The sequence below is a fragment of the Stomoxys calcitrans genome, chromosome 4 (genome assembly GCF_963082655.1).
Source record: "Stomoxys calcitrans chromosome 4, idStoCalc2.1, whole genome shotgun sequence".
NCBI classification, from domain to species: Eukaryota; Metazoa; Arthropoda; class Insecta; order Diptera; family Muscidae; genus Stomoxys; species Stomoxys calcitrans.
The window spans coordinates 17,479,585-17,499,141 of record NC_081555.1 but is presented as its reverse complement, the minus strand read 5'-3'; the positions used below and the strand labels follow the sequence as shown (position 1 = coordinate 17,499,141).

Below are 19,557 nucleotides of genomic sequence, written 5' to 3'. Positions count from 1 at the left end.
CTTTTGTGGATTGGCTGTAGGGTCCAATATTGGCCGGAGCCCAATGTGATATACTTTGAACATGCATGGTATGACGTTTACAAAGCACATCGCCTGTACTACTGCTGCAGCTGGTATTCATTTCATCCGAACCCTCTGATTCCTGTATCGAGAGTGTGGCCCGACGACGTTGTGGTGATTTAAAAGCTATGGCTTCCATTATAACATGACAATCCTCCGGCAAGGGACACTCAACACACACTCGTGTAGGGGGATTTTGAAAATTTACAGCTTGGCCGTATATTCGATTCAGCGTTTGATACTCACTAATGGAACGCGCATAGATAGTAATGTAACAGTAATTAGTCATTTCATAATTGTGTTCCGTGGCCATGGAACGCAGGGAGTCTATGGCATTTTGCATGGCCTCTTCAAGGGTGGGAGCGCAGCCTGAAAATATATGGAAAAAATTGTATAGAGTGAGAGTATAGAAAAGATTTATGGTGTTATGTGGGCTGAAACAATTGGTGATAAGGAAAGATGCTAAAAAAAGAATAACCCATAGGAAAGTCCGTTGGTCGAATATTTGTATAAAATCTACAAATTAAAACCCACTTTGCCATTCACAATAGATACATTTATATAGTTAGGTAAAATCGTTCGAAATTCCTCTATTGTGAATTATGAATTTCTTTATTGAACCACAATTTTGGAAATTTGGGAACGCAAATGTTTAAATCGGTTATAATTTATAAAAAAAATAAAAATTAAACTGTGTACAACATCCATTAAGAACGAGATGACATTGCATTTGATTAACGATTTTCCTGGATAGATTTCATTTTCATACAAATTTCATTGCAATGCACTATATAGAACAAAAAAAAACAAATATTTCCTAGCATACACATCGTGACAAAAAACGATTTATTAATATGGCTAATCTGCCAGACTTTTTTGCTGATAAAATTATTAAAGCATAACTTTTTTCTTTCGATGAAGACGACAAAATCTCCAATCTCCAATATTGTAATGTAATTGTTTGTTATTTTTCTACAAGTTCCAAATTCTGCGTAGCATAGAGCTTAGATATCGAAATTGAGTATCCTATCTGTCAAAATCGGTGATTAGTGCAACTCTGATTTTGTGTATGTTACTAGTTCGATGATGGATTTAATGAGCAGTGTAAACGAGGTTTATAGTTCCATATACCTCTACGATGCTTACTTACCTTGTATGCCAGCAACCCACATCCATCCCTTCTGATTTATGGCCACCATTGGTCGATTATTGATTGGACGGAATTCCCTTTCATATTTCAGTGGGCTAGGTGGTTGAGTTCCAGCTGTACCACCTGCAAGCGATGACATCCCACCACCACCTGCCAAACCACCGGTTGTTGTTAAAGCCATCGATGATATGGCCAATGATAAACTACCACAAACTGCTGCCGTACTACTGCCCAAGGGCCGTGGTGGACCAAAACTGCCCGCCTGTAATGAGGCAGTGCACAGAGCAGCCGACGAGGAGAGCAATGCAGATGGTGTTTGCTCATCAACACTTGCGCTCTTCGTCACTATCGGTATGGGGGAGGATGAGGTGGCAAGATGTCGACCAAACGAATTGCTGCGCGATATCAATTCATTTTGGCTAAGAGATTCACGCATGCGTGTCTCCTTTTCGATGAGTTCCAGCTCAGTTTCACTGAGATCAGGATCGCTGAGGTCACTGTATGTGGATTCATTGAGGTCACTTATATAGTCCAAAGATTTTTTCACTAAAACATCACAGCTCTGTTGCGGTTCTTTGGGTTGTAGCGATAATTTGGTGAAATTTATATATCCAACCGGGCATATGGGATCTGCCGAACTTATAACAGTTTGAACATCTTCACTGGAAAGGGTTGAAAATTGAATTGAAATAGTATACAATTTTAGAGAAATGTTTTATGTAACCTACACCATTATGCGCTGTTTGAACAAAGGACAGTCCAAGGTGAAGGTCTCATATTCCCCACCCTCACCACAGACATTTAAACCATATTTATCTCGCATTTTCAACAAATGTGGTTGTATCTCTCGCAGAGATTTCCCTAAATGGCGATCAGGAACTAAACCTAATGTGGCTACCTATTCAGAAAAATAATAATATAAATAATGTTAAAAAGGAGAATTTCATTGGATAAAGCTTCTTACTTTAATTAAAATGGCATGCACTTGACAATCAATCATTTCCTGCAGTAATTCAGTCTGATCTCTCCTCCATAGATAGGCCAATGATACCAAATTAAGGCGACTGCAAACATTTTCAACTCGTACCCGTTGATAATCGGAGAGTATAGCGCCTACTGCCACAGCTTCAGCTTGTAATTCTTCCTAAAATATATGTACATATTGTATATTAATAAAAAGTGTTATAAGTATAATTGTTTCTAAGATATTTAGGATATTTTTATATTAGCTCTTTACCTTAATTTTTAGCTTACAATGTAGTCAAAATAATTGCTATTAACGCCATAGACAGTAGATGCCTATAGATGGTTTTTTTCCTCTCCCAAAATATTCACAGATGTTCAATATTAAAGATAGGGCGCCTCGGTAGCCAAGTTGGTAGCGTGCTTGGATTACCTGTGCGCCAGAAGCCTTGGTCTGTCGCTACTGTGGTATCACAATGGACTTAAAATTGTCTAAGTGTGTCTGTAAAGGACTGCCACTCTTGCCTAACCTAACCTAATATTAAAGATGTACTTTTCGACTCTTTTTAAATGCGCTAGGTGCAAAAATGAGAAAAAAACGAAAAATTGAGAGAATTTTGAAAGTACTGTGAATTAGCAATGAAAGTGATTTAGCAATTTTTCAATCGATTGTGGTCACTTTTTTGCTTTTAAAAATAAAATTATTCTTAAAAACCACGTTTTAACTTTATTTTTTTCTTGTTAATTTAATTGTGTTTTTATTAGTTTTTATGTTCTCATTTCCTTTTTTTCTCTCTTGACTTGACTCTTACGAAAGAAACAAAAGAAAATGTCAGATTTATAATCATTAAAACTAGAAGCCATTATTTTAGGAGAGGAAAGGAACATCTATAGGAATCTACTGTCTATGAAAATAATGGCTTCTAGGTGCAACGATAAATGAAATTCTATTAAACCAAACCACCAGAAATCGGTAAAAAAAAGAAAATACTTTTTAACCCTAAAACGGATTTTCTTTTTTACCTCTTAAGACACTGCATTGTTGTATAAATATTATTTGAATAGGTTATGAGTTGCACACTCATTTTTAAAACTACTTAATAACGGTGTTTTTTCCTTTAATGTCATTGTGAAGCTTTAAATTTCGAATTTTCTGCTTCTTATCAATTCTGAAACAAAACATTTGTCCGATGTCACAAGAATTGGCAAATAAGGGCAAATATCTTATAAATCCTTGATACATAAATTGCAGTGCAATGGAATTTGTTTGAAAATGACAACGAAGTTCTGGATAAATTACCAGTGCAGGCTTATGTAGAACATTTGTTGTCATGATTGCCATCATATGTTTTTCACAAATAAGTGTGGCCACTGGCAGAAACCCTCTATTGTGAATGACAAAATAATTATAATATAATAATAATTATTTATAAAATTTGGTGCACAAATCTTAATATATTTTATTTGAATTCTATGCCCACACATGTTTTGTAAATTTTATTTATTAAACTTACAAATATCTTCACTTTTTTCCTCGTATTGTTTTGGTAAGCTGGCAAATGGCGTTACCACTTTATGGCACACAAACAGACTTGCACTGAAAAAATTTTTCGTTTTATTATTACCCTTCACGGCTTGTCTATCCAGTTTTAAAATAAATAAAATACAGGGACTGCCGTCCATTCCCCTAAGCTTAAAATTTTTTTTGCAATAACAATATTTGGTCAACTACTATGAAAACTTTACTATTTTTGCACTATGCAAGGTTTGCTGTATATGGAACAATTACTGCTGTTAAGTTTGACGAAGTTCGAAGATTGACCCGATTGAGACCTTCATTGGCAAGGGCTGCCGCCTCAGTGTAAAGTACACTGCAACAACAACAACGAATCTGAATACACATATGTGCTATATCAACATAGAACCGTATATAAATTCCTATGTCTGCGGGCAAAACAAACAGTCGCACACGTACAGTGTAAGCAACTTTGTGTTCCTACGTTGCGGGACGCATTATTGTTATTTTACACTTGGTTCATTGTTCGGGTTTTATTGCCCCTCATACAAACATAATTAATATTTTCAACTGTGTTAGTGTGTCCATCACTGGTGTAGTATGTATATCCCTTCTATTTAGGATCCTTTCGCGAAGTAGTTCTTCTAGGATTGCCAAATATGTTATTCACAAATTAGGGTGGTCATCTGAAGATATGCATCTATTGTGAATGATAGACTTAAAAAAGCCCTAAGCTAAAAATTGTAGTTTTTATAACAGCGATGCCCAGCCCCTTGCGGTAGCGTTGATGGCAAATCACATGTATTCTTATTCTCTTTGTTTCAGTCGTTGTTGAGACAGCAACGAATGAACATGCGCAGGGGTATACGCATCCTTTTCTGTTTTTTTTTGATTAAAAGTTTGGAAGGTATAACAAATTATTTGGGTTTTCTTATTTTGTGTTTATTTTTGCATGGTTGGTGTTATCATTTATTTCAAAAAATGATTTTTTTACATATTGAGAAAATTAAAAATATTTTAAGATAGTATTTCACACATGCAGCAAATTTTCATTTTGGGCGTCGCTGTTTTACAATAACAATATCTGGCCAAATAAATACTATGTACTATATAAAATACTATGAAAACTTGTGCTGATAAGTCTGTTTGTTTTATTTTGGCACTATACAAGGCCAGCCATGTATGGAAATTGTATGAACAAATTACAGCTATCCAGTACAACGAAGTTCTGTATATATGTGTACTATATAAAGTGCCGGTTTCTGTAGTATGTACATGTAGTACTAGGATTGCCAGTCACTTTATTTTATTCACAATTTAGTGTGGTCAACTGGGCATATGCATCCATTGTGAATGACAGAGAAATCATAATACTTTTAATTCAACTTGAATTTTATGTACAAATTTACATATTTTGTGCCATTTGTTTATTCTTTGCGTCTTGTATATCCTATGCTAAAATAAAACCGATCATATATAACCACCCTTAGCTGTATTTGGCGATGGTTGACAGCGCAAAAGGCTGTGGTGCTGAGCTTATAGCAGATAATAAACGTTGCGGTTCAAGTGCGGCAGTCTGGTTTAATTATCATTTGATTGCAAATAAAGCGTACAACAATGAATGATGAATTTTCAAGTAAATATTCCATTAAAATCTAACGCAAATATTTGCCAAAATAAATTGAAAATGAAAACGAAAATTAACAATTTCTGCTGTTGCTGTTGTTATTGTCAATTTTCGCCTCTCATTATTTTAGTCATGCAAAGTCTTTAACTTTTGAATTTTTTTTTCATATTTTTATTATTTACTTCCTATTTGAGCTACCGGGCAATTATATGGCCGGGTGACAGCCATTAAAGGGCATATGTACGAGGTGAAATGCAGAAGATTGATAATGTGAAATGTCAAAACAACTATTATCATTTCAATATACAAATATATATTTGGAAACCAATTTCGGCAAAGATAAATATTTAATTAAATAATAGTAAAAAATTACCCAAAAATAAAATTGAGTGCTAAAGATAAACAAATTGTGTGTCATTAGAGTAAAAAGAAATCAAAACAGATAAAAAGTTTAGCTAGACAAAAATGTTTATACCCCCCCAACATGTATTGCGTATTGTCAAGATCTGTGTATTCTCCATGTAAAATTGCATTTCATAGAAAGAAAGTAAGATGGCATAATTAGATACCGTAAAGGAAGTTCACATTCGGGAGTCCGTCATAACAGACCAGGTTTAAAATTGCGATTTCTGCAGAAACTGTCTGGATATTAAAGAAGAGCAATCCAAAGATGCGATATCCTCCAGGTTCGGTATTGAAATCAAGAATTCCATATCGATCAACTAAGTTAGTAGGGGAGTCATTAGTTGCCAATACCTACAGCAAAATGCTTGGCATTTAATGATGAGACATTTGAAGTGGTTTATTTTAGTACTGGATAGACAAGCCGTGGAGGGCAAAAATAAAACGCATAAAAACATTCCAGTGCGAGTCTGTTTGTTTGCCATGAGGGGTGGTGATGCCATTTGCCAAGCTGTCAAAACAATACGAGGAAAAAAGTTAGGTTGGGTTAGGTTAGGTTGAAAAGAGGGCGCAGATATTAATCTACCCCATGCCGCTATGGACATACACCTAAGCCAGTAATCGGCTTGTAACCTCTAAAAAGAAAATTTTAAGTTAGGAATTCCGTGCTACTGACAAAATCATTTATTGTTTTCAATACCACTCCCTTAGGTTGGTTCATCTCTGGTATAGTGTTTTCACCTAAGTGCCGGTATCTGTTAGACGCGAAAGCCGGGCAAAGACAAAGGAAATGCTCCAACGTCTCATCATCTTCCCCGCATGCCATACACATGCTATCACTTGCAGCACCGATTTTACATAAGTGAGCTCGTATCCTATGTGTCCCGTTATGATACCAATAGCTAAACTGACCTCCTTCTTGCTTCCTTTCAGTAATAGCCTCGTCTTCTGACGATCTGGATCCCCCCATAGGATTTTCGCCGTCCTACCGACCGTTTCTCTGTTCCACAATGTTGCATGCGCATTCGTCGCCCACTCCCTTAATTCGGACTGCGTCGACCCGAAAGGCTTCGGGTTAACCAAGTTAATTGACGGCAGTCCTCTGGGCTTCACCGCCAAATCGTCTGCCAAACGATGCAGATTTTGCCATCCTCAGAGAAGGCGTTAATCGCCTTCCTACACTGGAAGACTGTTCATGACCTTACCGCCCTGGTTGTTATTGCCCTTATGGCAATTTTACTATCGGTAAAGATGTTCACACTCAACGTCTACGCGTTAGCACCACACCACTTCACGCATTCCGTGATCGCCCGGATCTCCGCCTGCAGGACCGTATTATGGTCAGGCGGTCTAAAACAGACCTCAGTCCCTAGGTTCTCAATGTATACTCCCAGGCCCACTCTGTCCTCTAGCTTTGATCCATCCGTGTAACATGACAATCTAGATGGCAATACTAGGGTTCCGTCAATCCAAGACTGTGCCGATGGCAGCAGTGCCTCGCACTCGACTTAAAGGTGCATCTCAGGTTTGTATAAATAAATGGTTTTAATTTTATTTTACCATTCACAATAGAGGTATTTCTGCAAGTGGCCACTTATTTGTGAATAAAGTATGATGGCAATCCTGACAACAGATGTTCTACATAAGCCTGCACTAATAATTTTTCGAGAACTTTGTTGTCCTGTTCAGATGTCATTTTCATAAAAATTTCATTGCACTGCACTATATAGTACTAAAATAAAACACAGCTATTGTCTAATTTCACTCTTTACTCTAGAGAGCGTTTTTAACCTTGGGAGAAATTCCACATTTCTTATAACTTCAGCTGGCGCCAGGCCAAGCAACAAAAATAACGCTTTTATTATAAGAGCATAAATTAAAGTTTCAATGATTGTTTTATATTTTTTTTTTTTTTGGCAATGAACCATTGAATTCCAAGCTAAATGTTGTGGTAGAAAACAACTGTTGTTGCTTGTTAACACGCTAAGCCTCATGAGATTTGCCAATTAGATAATTTTCAGCTACATTTCAAATTTGGACTTTTGCAAATATTTGGCCACGTTTCGTGGGGGTGTTTCCCTTAACTGCGCAGCCAATTATTTGGCCAGGGATTTGACTGTTGAATTTACACATTTTGCGAAAAAACGAAACCTTAGAGCCTAAGCAATGTTTGTACATGTGTATGTATATGCTTGTAAGCAAAGCTGAAGCGAGGTTAAAGTTCAAGGTTAATATAATTATAATGGAAATGGCGGCTATTAATTACGGGAAGCACGTTGGGGACATTTAAATTACAATGGATTAAGTTCAAAGTGAAAAGTTCTCGTAAAGAACAGAATGGCATACAGGATACAAGAGTCACACAGTAAAATTGATGATGAACATGGAAAAGGCCTTTGGGACTGGTGGCAAATGGTAATAATAGGTTTATATGGATGCTATTAATGTATTTTTTACAAAGCCACATTAGTCACTGTCTATGGAAATGAAACTTTTTCGAAATTTTTATACAATGGAAAACTTAAAAAAAAAAGTAAGAGCGTGCTAAGTTCGGCCGGCCCGAATCTTATCCCTCCGAATCTATACCCTCCACCATGGATCGCATTTGTCGAGTTCTTTGCGCGGTATCTCTTTTTAGGCAAACAATTGAATGCTGATATCCATTCGGATAAGAATTGTGTCTTGTAGAGGCTCAAGTAGCAAAATCGGGAGATCGGTTTATATGGGAGCTGTATCAAGCTATAGATAAGACCACGTATTACGTATTAACACGTATGTTAAAGATTATGGGATAAGCCGTTGTACAAAATTTCAGCCAAATCGGATGAGAATTGCGCCTTCTAGAGGCTTAAGAAGTTAAGATCCCAGATCCGTTTATATGGCAGCTATATTAGGTTATGCACCGTTTTGCACCATATTTACCACAGTTGTTGGAATAACAAAATACCTCATGCAAAATTTCAGCCAAATCGGATGAGATTTGCGCCCTCTAGCGGCTCAAGAAACCAAGACCCAAGATCGGTTTATGTGTCAGCTATACCAGGTTTTAGAACGATTTGAACGATACTTTGCACAGTTATTGGAAGTGATACCAAAACACAACTTGCAAAATTACAGCCAAATCGGATGAGATTAGCGCCCTTCTAGAGGCTCAAGGAGTCAAGATCCAAGATCGGTTTATATGGCAGCTATATCAAAACATGGACCGATTTGGCCCATTTGCAGTTCCTACCGACCTTTACTAATAAAAAGTATTTGTGCAAAATTTCAAGCGCCTAGCTTTATTCTTTCGAAAGTTAGCGTGCTTTCGACCGACAGACGGACGGACATGGCTAGATTTACTTAAAAAGTCATGACGGTCAAGAATATATATACTTTATGGGATCTTACAAATTATACAAATATATATCGAAATTTAATTTTCTAAGAAAATTTCGTCAATATTTATATCTAAGAAAATTGTGTCAAAATTTTATTTTCTAAGAGAATGGTGTCAAAATTTTATATTCTAAAAAAAGTTTAACAAATAGTATTTTTGTAAAAAATTTTGTTTAAGCTTTATTTCGATAGAAAATTTTGGAAAAAAAATTTATTTTTATAGAAAATTTTGTTCAAATTTTATTTTCTAGCTGTGTTTTATTTTAGTACTTTATAGTGCAGTGTAATGAAATTTGTACGAAAATGGCATCTACGAACGAATTTCTTGATAAATTACCAGTGCAGGCTTATGTAGAACATCTATTGCCAGGATTGTCGTGATAAGTTTTTCACAAATAAGTGTGGCCACTTGCAGAAATGCCTCTATTGTGAATAGTAAAATAAAACCAAATCCTATTATTTATAGAATTGCGCGCACAAATCTTTAAAAATTTAATTTGACTGCTATGCTCACCCATGTTTTGCAAATTTTAGTTATAATTTTACAAATATGCTCACTTTTTTCCTCGTATTGTTTTAACAGGTTAGCAAATGGCGTTACCACTTCTGTCAACCAAACAGACTTGCACTGGTAATTTTTTTTCCTTCACGGCTTATCTAGCCAGTACTAAAATAAAACACAGCATCTGTTTTGATGGGATGTAAAAATCATGAAATAAAAATTAGTATAAATTTAGAATTTTTTTGCCAGTTGTTTTGAACGTTCAGTAACTAAGAAAATTGCAAAATATTATGCAATTCAATACAGAAATGGAAATTTCTATAACAAACTTGCCCGTTGGCCAATCAACAGAAGTTGGGTTGCAATCCATAATCGACCCATAAAACTTTTAGTAAAATAATTCACAATGAAGTTACAGTTGCGTTCAACGTCTGGTATCCACTATTGTTGCATTTCTATGTTTTCTGACGATATAGACTTTTGCCAATAGACTTTTCGGTTTGTATTAACTCGAAGTATTAGTTTAGGACCCTACAAAGTCTATATATCTCTCGAACAAACTATTAAAAACCAACGAGAAAACAAACATTTGAATTTTTTTTTTTATAAAATAACCACAAAGCATGAATCATAGCAGCCAAGGAAAATATGCGAGCATTTCTTAGCGGAAAACAAAAATTATTATTACACTCATACAATGTAAAATTGTGCGTGTAAAAAAGTGGTATTAATATAAATTGAACATTCTTTGCAACAGTGTTGTTTGTGTGAGATTAATTTTATATTTTTGCATCGGTAAAATACCTTTGCTTTATTGCAGAAACTTATTTTTGTGAAGTTTTATTGTTGGTCATTATAAATAAATCAGAAATTATAGGCTGTTTCCAATGCAACGATTTGAAAAAAGAGGATTTATATTTGAAAAGGTCTAATCACAACAGCAGTATGGGATTTATATATGAATAATAAAAAAAATCTATAAACATCATTTATAAATGTAAACAAAATGTTTAACTTTAGAAGAACCTATCTGAACCGAAGAACCGCATACGTGATAGAGTGCGCTTTCGTATCGAATTAAATTTCATCTCGTGTTTAATGGGTGTTATGCTTCTTGTATATAAAATTGTATTTTTATAAATAAAGCTCCATTTAAACATTCCCGTTTTTAAATTTCAAAAATTCCCGTTTAATAAAGATATACATAATTCACAATAGAGAGATTTCGAACCATTTTACTCGTTCATATATGCGGTGATTCGGCCTCAGTAAGGGCTTTTTGGTATAGTTCAGCGCCATCTATTGCAGAGTATTAGATAAGTGGTAAATAAACTTAAACTTAACAAAAATTTTAGCATTATGAAAACAAATCTGAGTAGTTAGAGAAATTAGAAGCCAATAGCAGAGAAATAAATTTATTATGGGTATACAATCGTTTCACCCTATTGTACATGTAGCAAAAAATTTCTTTGATATACATTTGAATACAAAAATTATTATTCTTCTTCACATAAGTGCAGACATAAATTAACAGAATTTATGGCATTTAAAAATGAGTTTGTAAAATGTGCAGAAGAATAACTATTTTTGTATTCATATGTATATCAAAAAATACATACATAGTTAAATTATAACAACAATGATTTATTTAAAATTGTGACTTGTTATCTATTTTGCAAAGCACGTGAAGACACCGAGTTTGAATATTCTCAAAGGCTTTAATTAATTACTGCGATAAGATAAGATGAAATAAAATAAGGTTAATTGAATGAGTGTGGAAAAAAACAGAGGATTTTTAACCATTTTTTTCGCCTTAGGGTCGAATCTTATTTACCCTCCACCATGGATCGCAAGTGAGAAGTCCCTTGAATGAAGTTTTCAAATATATAAGACAGGGATGTATGCGGTGATTCGGCGTGGGGCTCGTGCCCATCACACCCAAAATTTCTATTTTTCAAATGTTAGCGCGTCTATGTACTTACTTACTATTATCTTCACCTTTTCCCTTTCCGGGTTGGAGCTACTGGGCGAGTCCACAGGTTGCGGATAATGGAATGCTCCTTGCGGAGCAACAGTATTTGCTGTCGTGGACAATCAGCGGTATCGAGTGGAGTGTCTCAGTGAGAGGCGGCACAGACTCTTGCTTAAATACTCGGTGCCTATGATGCTCAATATGACAAGGCGATTTATTGGCGCCTTTGAATAACCAAAGGCTATCATTCTCCTGCGGCGAACGGTTTTTTGGACCGGATCGAGCATGCTTAATTATAAGAGCTTGGCGAAGATCACCACCTCCGCACGCAAATGTGGCCACAACAATCATTTTATTTTTTCAATATTAAGCAGCCATTTTAGCATTAACCTAAGGTTGGGTGGGTGGATGGACTGTGGCGCCAATATAGAAACTTTCTTCCTATTCGCTTAAACCGTCGACTTGTTTAGATATGAACAATACAACAATGCACAATCGCTACAATGCCTAGAAACCTATGAATGTCGAACAATTATGCAATATTACTTTTTTTATTAATATACAAACATGTGAACAAACAAAACGGAATGCAGTCATTTATAAATTTGCATCTTGTTTATCATGCATACATATGTACGTACAACCATTTAGACATTAGGGAGGGCAAAAAGAATTACATGTCTAATTACGTATTTTCTTAGGTAATTTACAAAAAAATTAAATATTCCATGGCCAAATAATTCTTCAGCTGGACTAAAGTGACGGGATACCGGGGAAAATTAAATTCTTATTCACAATAGACAATGTGTTGGCGGAGGGAGAAATTTTTGAAATGATCAAAAAGCTTATAACAATACACCAAAGTTTTGTTAGTTGATCCAATTAAGCAAAATTAGTTGATCCAATTAAGCAAAAAAATTGATCCAATTAAAAAAAATAAAACCCCGTTTACACTGCTCTTTAAATTCGGATTTAATGGCTCGATCATCTGTTTTCCCTTTATAAAATCAGCTGCCGAGAGCCATAAAACCGGATTTAATGAGTAGTGTAAACGGGGTTTAAGCCTTCACTTGCAAAAACAAAACGCAGAAAATTTTCCAGTGCAAGTGTGTTTTTCGTCGTGAGATGGTGCCTCCGAGGAAAAAGTACAAGTATTTGTAAAATGTATAAATAAATTTTGCAAAATATATGCGGATATAGAAGTCAAGTAAAATTATTTAGAATTGTGTACGCAATTGTATAATCAATTGGTTTCTACTTTATTTTGCCATTCACAATAGAGGTATTTCTGCAATTGGCAAGTGAAAAACATACGGCAGTCCTGACAACTGATGTTCTCAAAAAGGATTGAAATAACAGAGAAATGTTTGTGTTCCCAAAATTTGGCAACAAATGTCAAGCTAATATTTGTCGATAATTATTTTATATTTATTCAAAGGAAGCAGATCTACCGAAAAAAATTAAAAAAAGCAAACTTACAGCAAAAAAAAAGAAATAAAAGAAAGAAAGATACACATATTGGAAGCTACGACTGGCAAAACCATATATACGTGCATTACGCCATAGTTTCCTTCAAGGGAAAGGATATAATGCATATTTGAAAATGCAAACGACGCATACTTGATGACATTGGGAGAAGAATTCTGCTTGCGGCATGTTCTTAGTTAATTCTCGTTTATCTGTATTCACAAGTTCAAATTCTTTATGTATTTATAATTTATCTATGGTTCTACATAAGCATAGGTAAATTAAATATAGATAAAGAATTTAACTTCGCACATAGAATGGTTGGTGGCGCTTGTGAATATAGATAAATAAGAGTGGTCCAAAAACATGCCACAAACAGAATTCTGTCCTCTATGTCATGCAGTTTGCGTCGTTTGGATTTTCTAACTATGCGTTATTACCCAACAGAAATTTGCAACATCGAACAGCTGTTTAATTCAAATGAATAACAAAAGTGCGTAAAGACTATTCTTACTCTCCTGCAAATAGTTACTGGAAATGTACGCGAACTGACCTATTAGGTCTTACAAACAGCTATTTACAATTTCGGCGGAATTTTGATTATAATTGGCTAACAAACCACATATGTACTAACATTAATCGTTTTTATTTGCAAATAACTTATTTGCAGGTTGCATGAGTCAATCAAAACATAAATTTTTATTTGTAGTTGCAAGAAAAAATTCTCCAATGCTTATTATGGCACCCTGTTACGCAAAGAAAATTTCATTTAAGCTGCGTACCTGTAAGCGAAAATTCGATAATGGTATCGGTGACGAAAATTCGGTCAGAGGTGCATACTGTGCTTTACGTGTGGGCACCTTCTACTACACTTACTATTGTGAATGGTAAAATAAAATTTATACCAATAATTTATAAAATAACGTGCAAAAATGCCCCTGTTTGACTAAGGAACAGGGGTAAACTTCTCACATATCAATGAGTTAAGTCCGATTCAAGTTTAAGCTCAATGATAAGGGGCCTCCTTTTTATAGCCGAGTCAGAACGGCGTGCCGCAGTGCGACACCTCTTTGGAGAGAAGTTTTACAAAGCATAGGACCTCACAAATGTTGCCAGCATTAGGAGAGGAAAACCACCGCTGAAAATTTTTTCTGATGGTCTCGCCAGAAGGCGGACATGCTAACAAATGCGCTACGGTGCACAAATCTTAATAAATTTTAAATGACTTCCATAACCGCATGTGTTTTGCTAATTTTACACAAGCCATGAAGCCTCCCATGATATCTTAGCGCTACGTTTTTGTAACGAGCTCGCGGTCTGTGTAAAGCTGTGTGTTATTTTAGTACTATATAGTGTAGTGCAATGAAATTTTTATGAAAATTACATCTATACAGGAGAACGAAGTTCTGTATAATTTACCGGTACAGGCTTATGTGAATATCTGTCGTCAGGATTACCATGCCATTTTTCACAAATTAGTGTGGCCACCAGCGTTGCCGTTTTTGGTAGGTTCCAACGAAAATTGGTAGGTTTTTAAACTCTTGGTAGATTGGTAGGCTGATCTCAATTTTTGGTAGGTTTTTCCAACATACATATATGTAAATACTAAGCTAATTGCTGAAAAAATCGCCGGCAATAACTTAAAACGAATTAACTTCATGCCTTTTCTGTGTATTCGTTAGGAGTGCCGGAAATTTCAGAATAAGGGCGCAAGTTTTATTTTTTAACCTTAACTAATACGAGTGTTAAGGGTTCTCTTCTAAATTTCGTAAATCTGGGGAGGAACTGCGGGTTTTGTGCGTTCAATGCCTTTAGTCGGGCATATGTGACAGTTGCATACAAATATGGCCAAATCTGGTCCATACAAATGGTCATTCAACTCAGTGTAAAGCCGAAAATGGGTAGTAGTAGTGGGAGATCGCTTTATCCAAACTCGACACGGTGGTTCATTGAAGCAGAAATACGACTTTATGAAAGATTTTCTCATCGAAAGATCAGTATAAAGGCATTTATATCAAGATATAAACCATTTTTGAACTTAAGGCTGTAGAGTGATTTCAACAAACAGACGAACGGATATGTCTAGATCTTCTATGAATAACAACGATCTAGTACTTTGTAGAGTTGAAAATGTATATAATGTAATTTGATGTGTTCAAAATGTCCAACAGTTCGGCGGTTACTAAATATACACACTATACTACATTTTTATCTTGTAGAATATTTGGTAGGTTTTGGTCTGGTTTGGTAGGATTTTTCTTAAATTTTGGTAGGAAATAATTTTCTTGAGTGGTAACACTGGTAGCCACCCGCAGAAATACTCTATTGTGAATTGCAAATTAAAATTAAGAGTAATTATTTATACAATTATATTATATCTACACATGTTTGCCAATTTTATTTATAAATTTTACAAATGTTTGCACTTTTTTCCTCGAGTTGTTTTGACAGGTTGGCAAATGGTGCTAGCACCGCAAGGAAAACAAACAGACTTGCACTAGAAATTGGTTGCGATCCAGTGCTTGTCAATCCAGTACTAAAATAAAACACAGAATATGCTCTATACAAATTGTATAAGATTGTAACGAAATGCCTCTCCTTACTTATCCTTGGCAGCTGAGTTGATAACGTGCTTGAATTACCATTGGCTACTTGGGTTCGATTTCCAACAGAGAATTTGATCGTCTACTACTAGACATTACTATGGTCTAGATCTGTCTCAGAAAGTCTCTTAAAAAAAGGCCACCCTAACCTAGCTACCCTAATGTCAACAATAAGAAAAAAAATGTTTGAACGACAACACTATGAACACATAGTTGGCAAGAATTTGGTTTTGGTGAATGGATGATATTTTAAATTGTTTTGCATTTTTATTTATTGACTCAATTTGATTGTTTTGATGAACATGGGATGTAGTAGTTGTTTTTTTTTGTTCTATCAATAATATCTCGAGTAAATGCAAACGTCCGTCGCATTAGTTTTTGGATCACAGTTTGTTTAGCATATATTTTTATGATATAGGTATTTTAGACATATGCATGTTGTTGTTGTAGCAGTGTATTGTACACTGAGGCGGCAGCCCTTGCCGATGAAGGGTCAATCCGGTACGTATAACCGGCTGCCAAATATATGACTCCCCCAAATAATACCGGCCTTTATTATTGGTTATTGCCAATGCAAATGGTATTACCATACGTTATATTAGGGTGGGTACTAATAGCCTGTTTGTCAATCTCGGAGGCATACTTGAACGGTGATTCGATATAAAAATATCAAAAGAGCTTTCAACTAACCGAAATTAAATACCAAAAACCATTTAGAAAGACACATCTAAATCAGAGTGATTGTGTTCCATTCGCCTGAATTTCTTCTTCAGCAAACAGGCTTTAATTCTCAGAAATCGAATGATGTCTTATATATAAAATTCAATTTGTGTTTGTTTGTTTGTCGGTTTGTTTGTTTGTTCCGTATAGACTCAAAAACGGCTGAACCGATTACCTTGAAATTTTCACGGATTGTGTAGGTTGGTCTGGAAGGAAACATAGGCTATAAAATTTTTTTATAGCGGGAGGTGGCGGACCCTCCCCTTATCACAAAAGTACAACCCAAAAATAGAAGTGGACCGATCGGGACAATATGGGATTCAAATGAAAGGTATTCAAGAGTAGAGTACGAATAATCGGGAGTAGATTACGAATATGGTCAGTAAGCAGGAATAGGCTTTATAATTTACTGATAACAGAAGGGGATGGACCCTCCACCGTTACCCCAAAAACACCACCCAAAATCAAAAGTGGAGCGATAAGGACAATATGGGTATCAAATGAAAAGTATGCGGGAGTAGATTACGAATCTGGCATACAAATTCATGTCGAAGTATAGGGGATCATCCTACACCCACAAAAACGACCAAAATGAGCACATTAGTCAATCACGGATATATGGGACTCGGTTTGTTTGTTCCGTATAGACTACAAAACGGCAGAACCAATTTTCTCGAAATTTTCGCATATTGTGTAGGTAGGTCTGGAAAGAAATATAGGCTATATAATTTTTCGTTATCGGAAGGGGGACGGACCCTTACCCTTATGCCAAAAACACAACCCAAAATCAAAAGTGCACCGATCGGCACAATATAGGTATCAAATGAAAGGTATTGGATAGTAGAAAGTGGTCCGATGAGTATAATAAGGGTATCAAATGATAGGTATTGGAGACCAGAAAACGAATATGTTATTAAAAATTCGGGTCCAAGTACCCGGCGCCCCTGGGTTGTTTAACCCATTATGACAATATGGGACTTAAATGAAAGGTATTTGAGAGTGGAAAACGAATTTGATATCCAATTTTGGAGCCAAGTGTTTTGGGTACGCCCGAAAGCATCCCCTAAACTGAACTTCATTTCCATTGGGAACGTATTTTATATCTATTTTCAGTGGAAAATGCCAATGGCCCCCAGCCTCAAAACAGCCTCCAGACGGTTCGTATTTACCGGCCATGGCAAAATGGGGCTTAACTTGAAGGGATTTGGAAGTGCAGCTAGAATTTGATATCCATATTTGATTTGAAATGTCTGAGGTGCCATCCCTCCCCCAAGGAAGAACATTACCACCAGGAACCGAGAAGGGGCAAATTCTCACACATCAATGAGTGCTTTTCGATTCAAGTCTAAACTCAATGATAAGAGAACTTTTTTTATAGCCGAGTCCGAACGGCGTCGCGCATTGTGACACCTTTTTGGGTAAAATTTTTTAATTGACCATACATGGCATTGTACCTCGCAAATGTCGCCAACATTAAGAGGGGAAGAACACCGCTTTGTCCGACGTTGTCGCCAGGATTCGAACGCGCTTAGCGTCATAGGGTACAATGGCACGAATTCGATATCCGCATTCAGGGCGAAGTGTCCCCACCCTTAACAGATATTAGAGAGTTAAAGAAGGCACAGCGCAGCGGGACCGGTTCGGCTAGTAGATTATAAGTATGGATTGTCCGTGGTTGTCCCCATTGTAGAAATTGTGTCATACCAAATAAGGCGCAAGCATCTTTCATTTTCCCAAATAAAAAACAATTTGAAATATAAAAATCAAATTGGCATCATCTCCAATAACTATTGACACTGACTACCATAACATTTTTGCCATCACACCATGGAAGGCGGGACGCTCAATAAAATGTGATTGAGAATCTAATTATAAAGACATATTATATACTAAAAGGACATAATATACTATATGTATATGTTTGTACCATCATACATGTGGAAATGGTCATGCACATGAGTGTCCTTAAAACAAAATTTACAACTTACCTTACACGTGGCTAGCAAGTTATATAAATCTTCGACCTCATCGTTGTCCGTGGGCACATAGTGTTTGCCCGTCTGTGTACTTTTGCCTTTGGTCTCCTGCCGATACAATGGTAAACCCATGGCTTTAGCAAGAATTTCTATGCCCATATGACCCACCGTCTGATACATAAAGCTATCGAGTTCGTCTGCAAATAGAAAGAAGAACACAAAAGGAATGAAACGCCAAAACAAAAAAACAAATCAACAAAAATGTCATAGTGTTGTTTGAATAATTTATGATATTTCCTCTCAAAAGAGGAACATTTAGGCATTGCCCTTGATAGATGTATGATATAGTAAATATATTGTTCCTTTTTATTCCCTAGATTATGGTGAAAGATGACTCCAAAGGGGTTTTGGAATGTGTTAAGAGCGATGAAACGGCAAAGGAAAATTTCAATAGTTTTTTAAAAGAGACATTTTAAAAAAATATACTTAATTGAAATGATAGCCCCTTTTCTCCAAAGACAAAACTTCTTAACACAAATTTTCTCTAAATACAAAATTTTCACGAAATTTACTCTTAAGAGATTCCTTCTATTTTAGTGCCTTATGTAAAATTGAAAGATAATTCAAAAACATACCTCTATCCTTGGGATGTAAATTGGCCAAAGCGACAATTTCATGTCCTTCAGCCACACACTGCATCATATTATAGCAGCTATCCTTGCCGCCGCTTACCATGGCCACAACACGCATCTTGATTTAATTTTTCTGAGTGACCGTTGTTAGAGGAAGCTTTAAGTTTTAACGACACAAACGGTCGTTAAAGAAAACGGACAGTAATTATGGTTTGGTTAAGAGTTTTGGCCACACAAGTGCTAAACATTTGCTGTCTTTTTTTTTGGTTTTCTTCGCTTTGGTGAAAGTTGATTAATTTACAATCTGAAAGAAAGATGCAAAAGATACATGAAAATCTTGAAAACAACAAAAATTAAAAGCTATTAAGAAATAAATATTGTTGTTGATGATTGAGTCGTCTTGCTATTATTACAAATACATGATATATACTTTTTGGCAAATGCCCCAGCCATATTGAATGATCATCGGTGGTTGTTTTTCTAGAGAGCTCATTGAACTACATATAATAATAGGAAAATCATGTTGTTGTTTGTTTTAGAAAAATAGACAATAACGCAGTTTTAAGTCCCAAGGGAATGTCTTATATAA

At 35.7% G+C, this 19,557-nt stretch overlaps 1 protein-coding gene and 1 long non-coding RNA gene across 2 annotated transcripts in view; one reads left to right on the top strand and one right to left on the bottom strand.

Annotated features, from left to right (window-relative positions):
- LOC106084117 (uncharacterized) overlaps positions 1 to 19,557 on the bottom strand; it is a 31,188-nt gene that overhangs the window by 1,394 nt on the left and 10,237 nt on the right. The window contains exons 2-7 of the mRNA XM_013247594.2: positions 18,972 to 19,272; positions 18,349 to 18,533; positions 2,175 to 2,354; positions 1,939 to 2,108; positions 1,211 to 1,872; positions 2 to 429 (exon numbers count right to left, since the gene is read on the bottom strand). Of these exons, the coding sequence (XP_013103048.2) occupies positions 2 to 429; positions 1,211 to 1,872; positions 1,939 to 2,108; positions 2,175 to 2,354; positions 18,349 to 18,533; positions 18,972 to 19,086 (1,740 nt within the window). The 5' untranslated portion in view covers positions 19,087 to 19,272. The remainder of the gene's footprint in view (position 1; positions 430 to 1,210; positions 1,873 to 1,938; positions 2,109 to 2,174; positions 2,355 to 18,348; positions 18,534 to 18,971; positions 19,273 to 19,557) is intronic.
- Positions 5,021 to 6,175, top strand: LOC131996756 (uncharacterized). The gene is made up of 2 exons (XR_009397966.1): positions 5,021 to 5,325; positions 5,511 to 6,175. It is a non-coding gene; the product is annotated as an uncharacterized LOC131996756 (long non-coding RNA).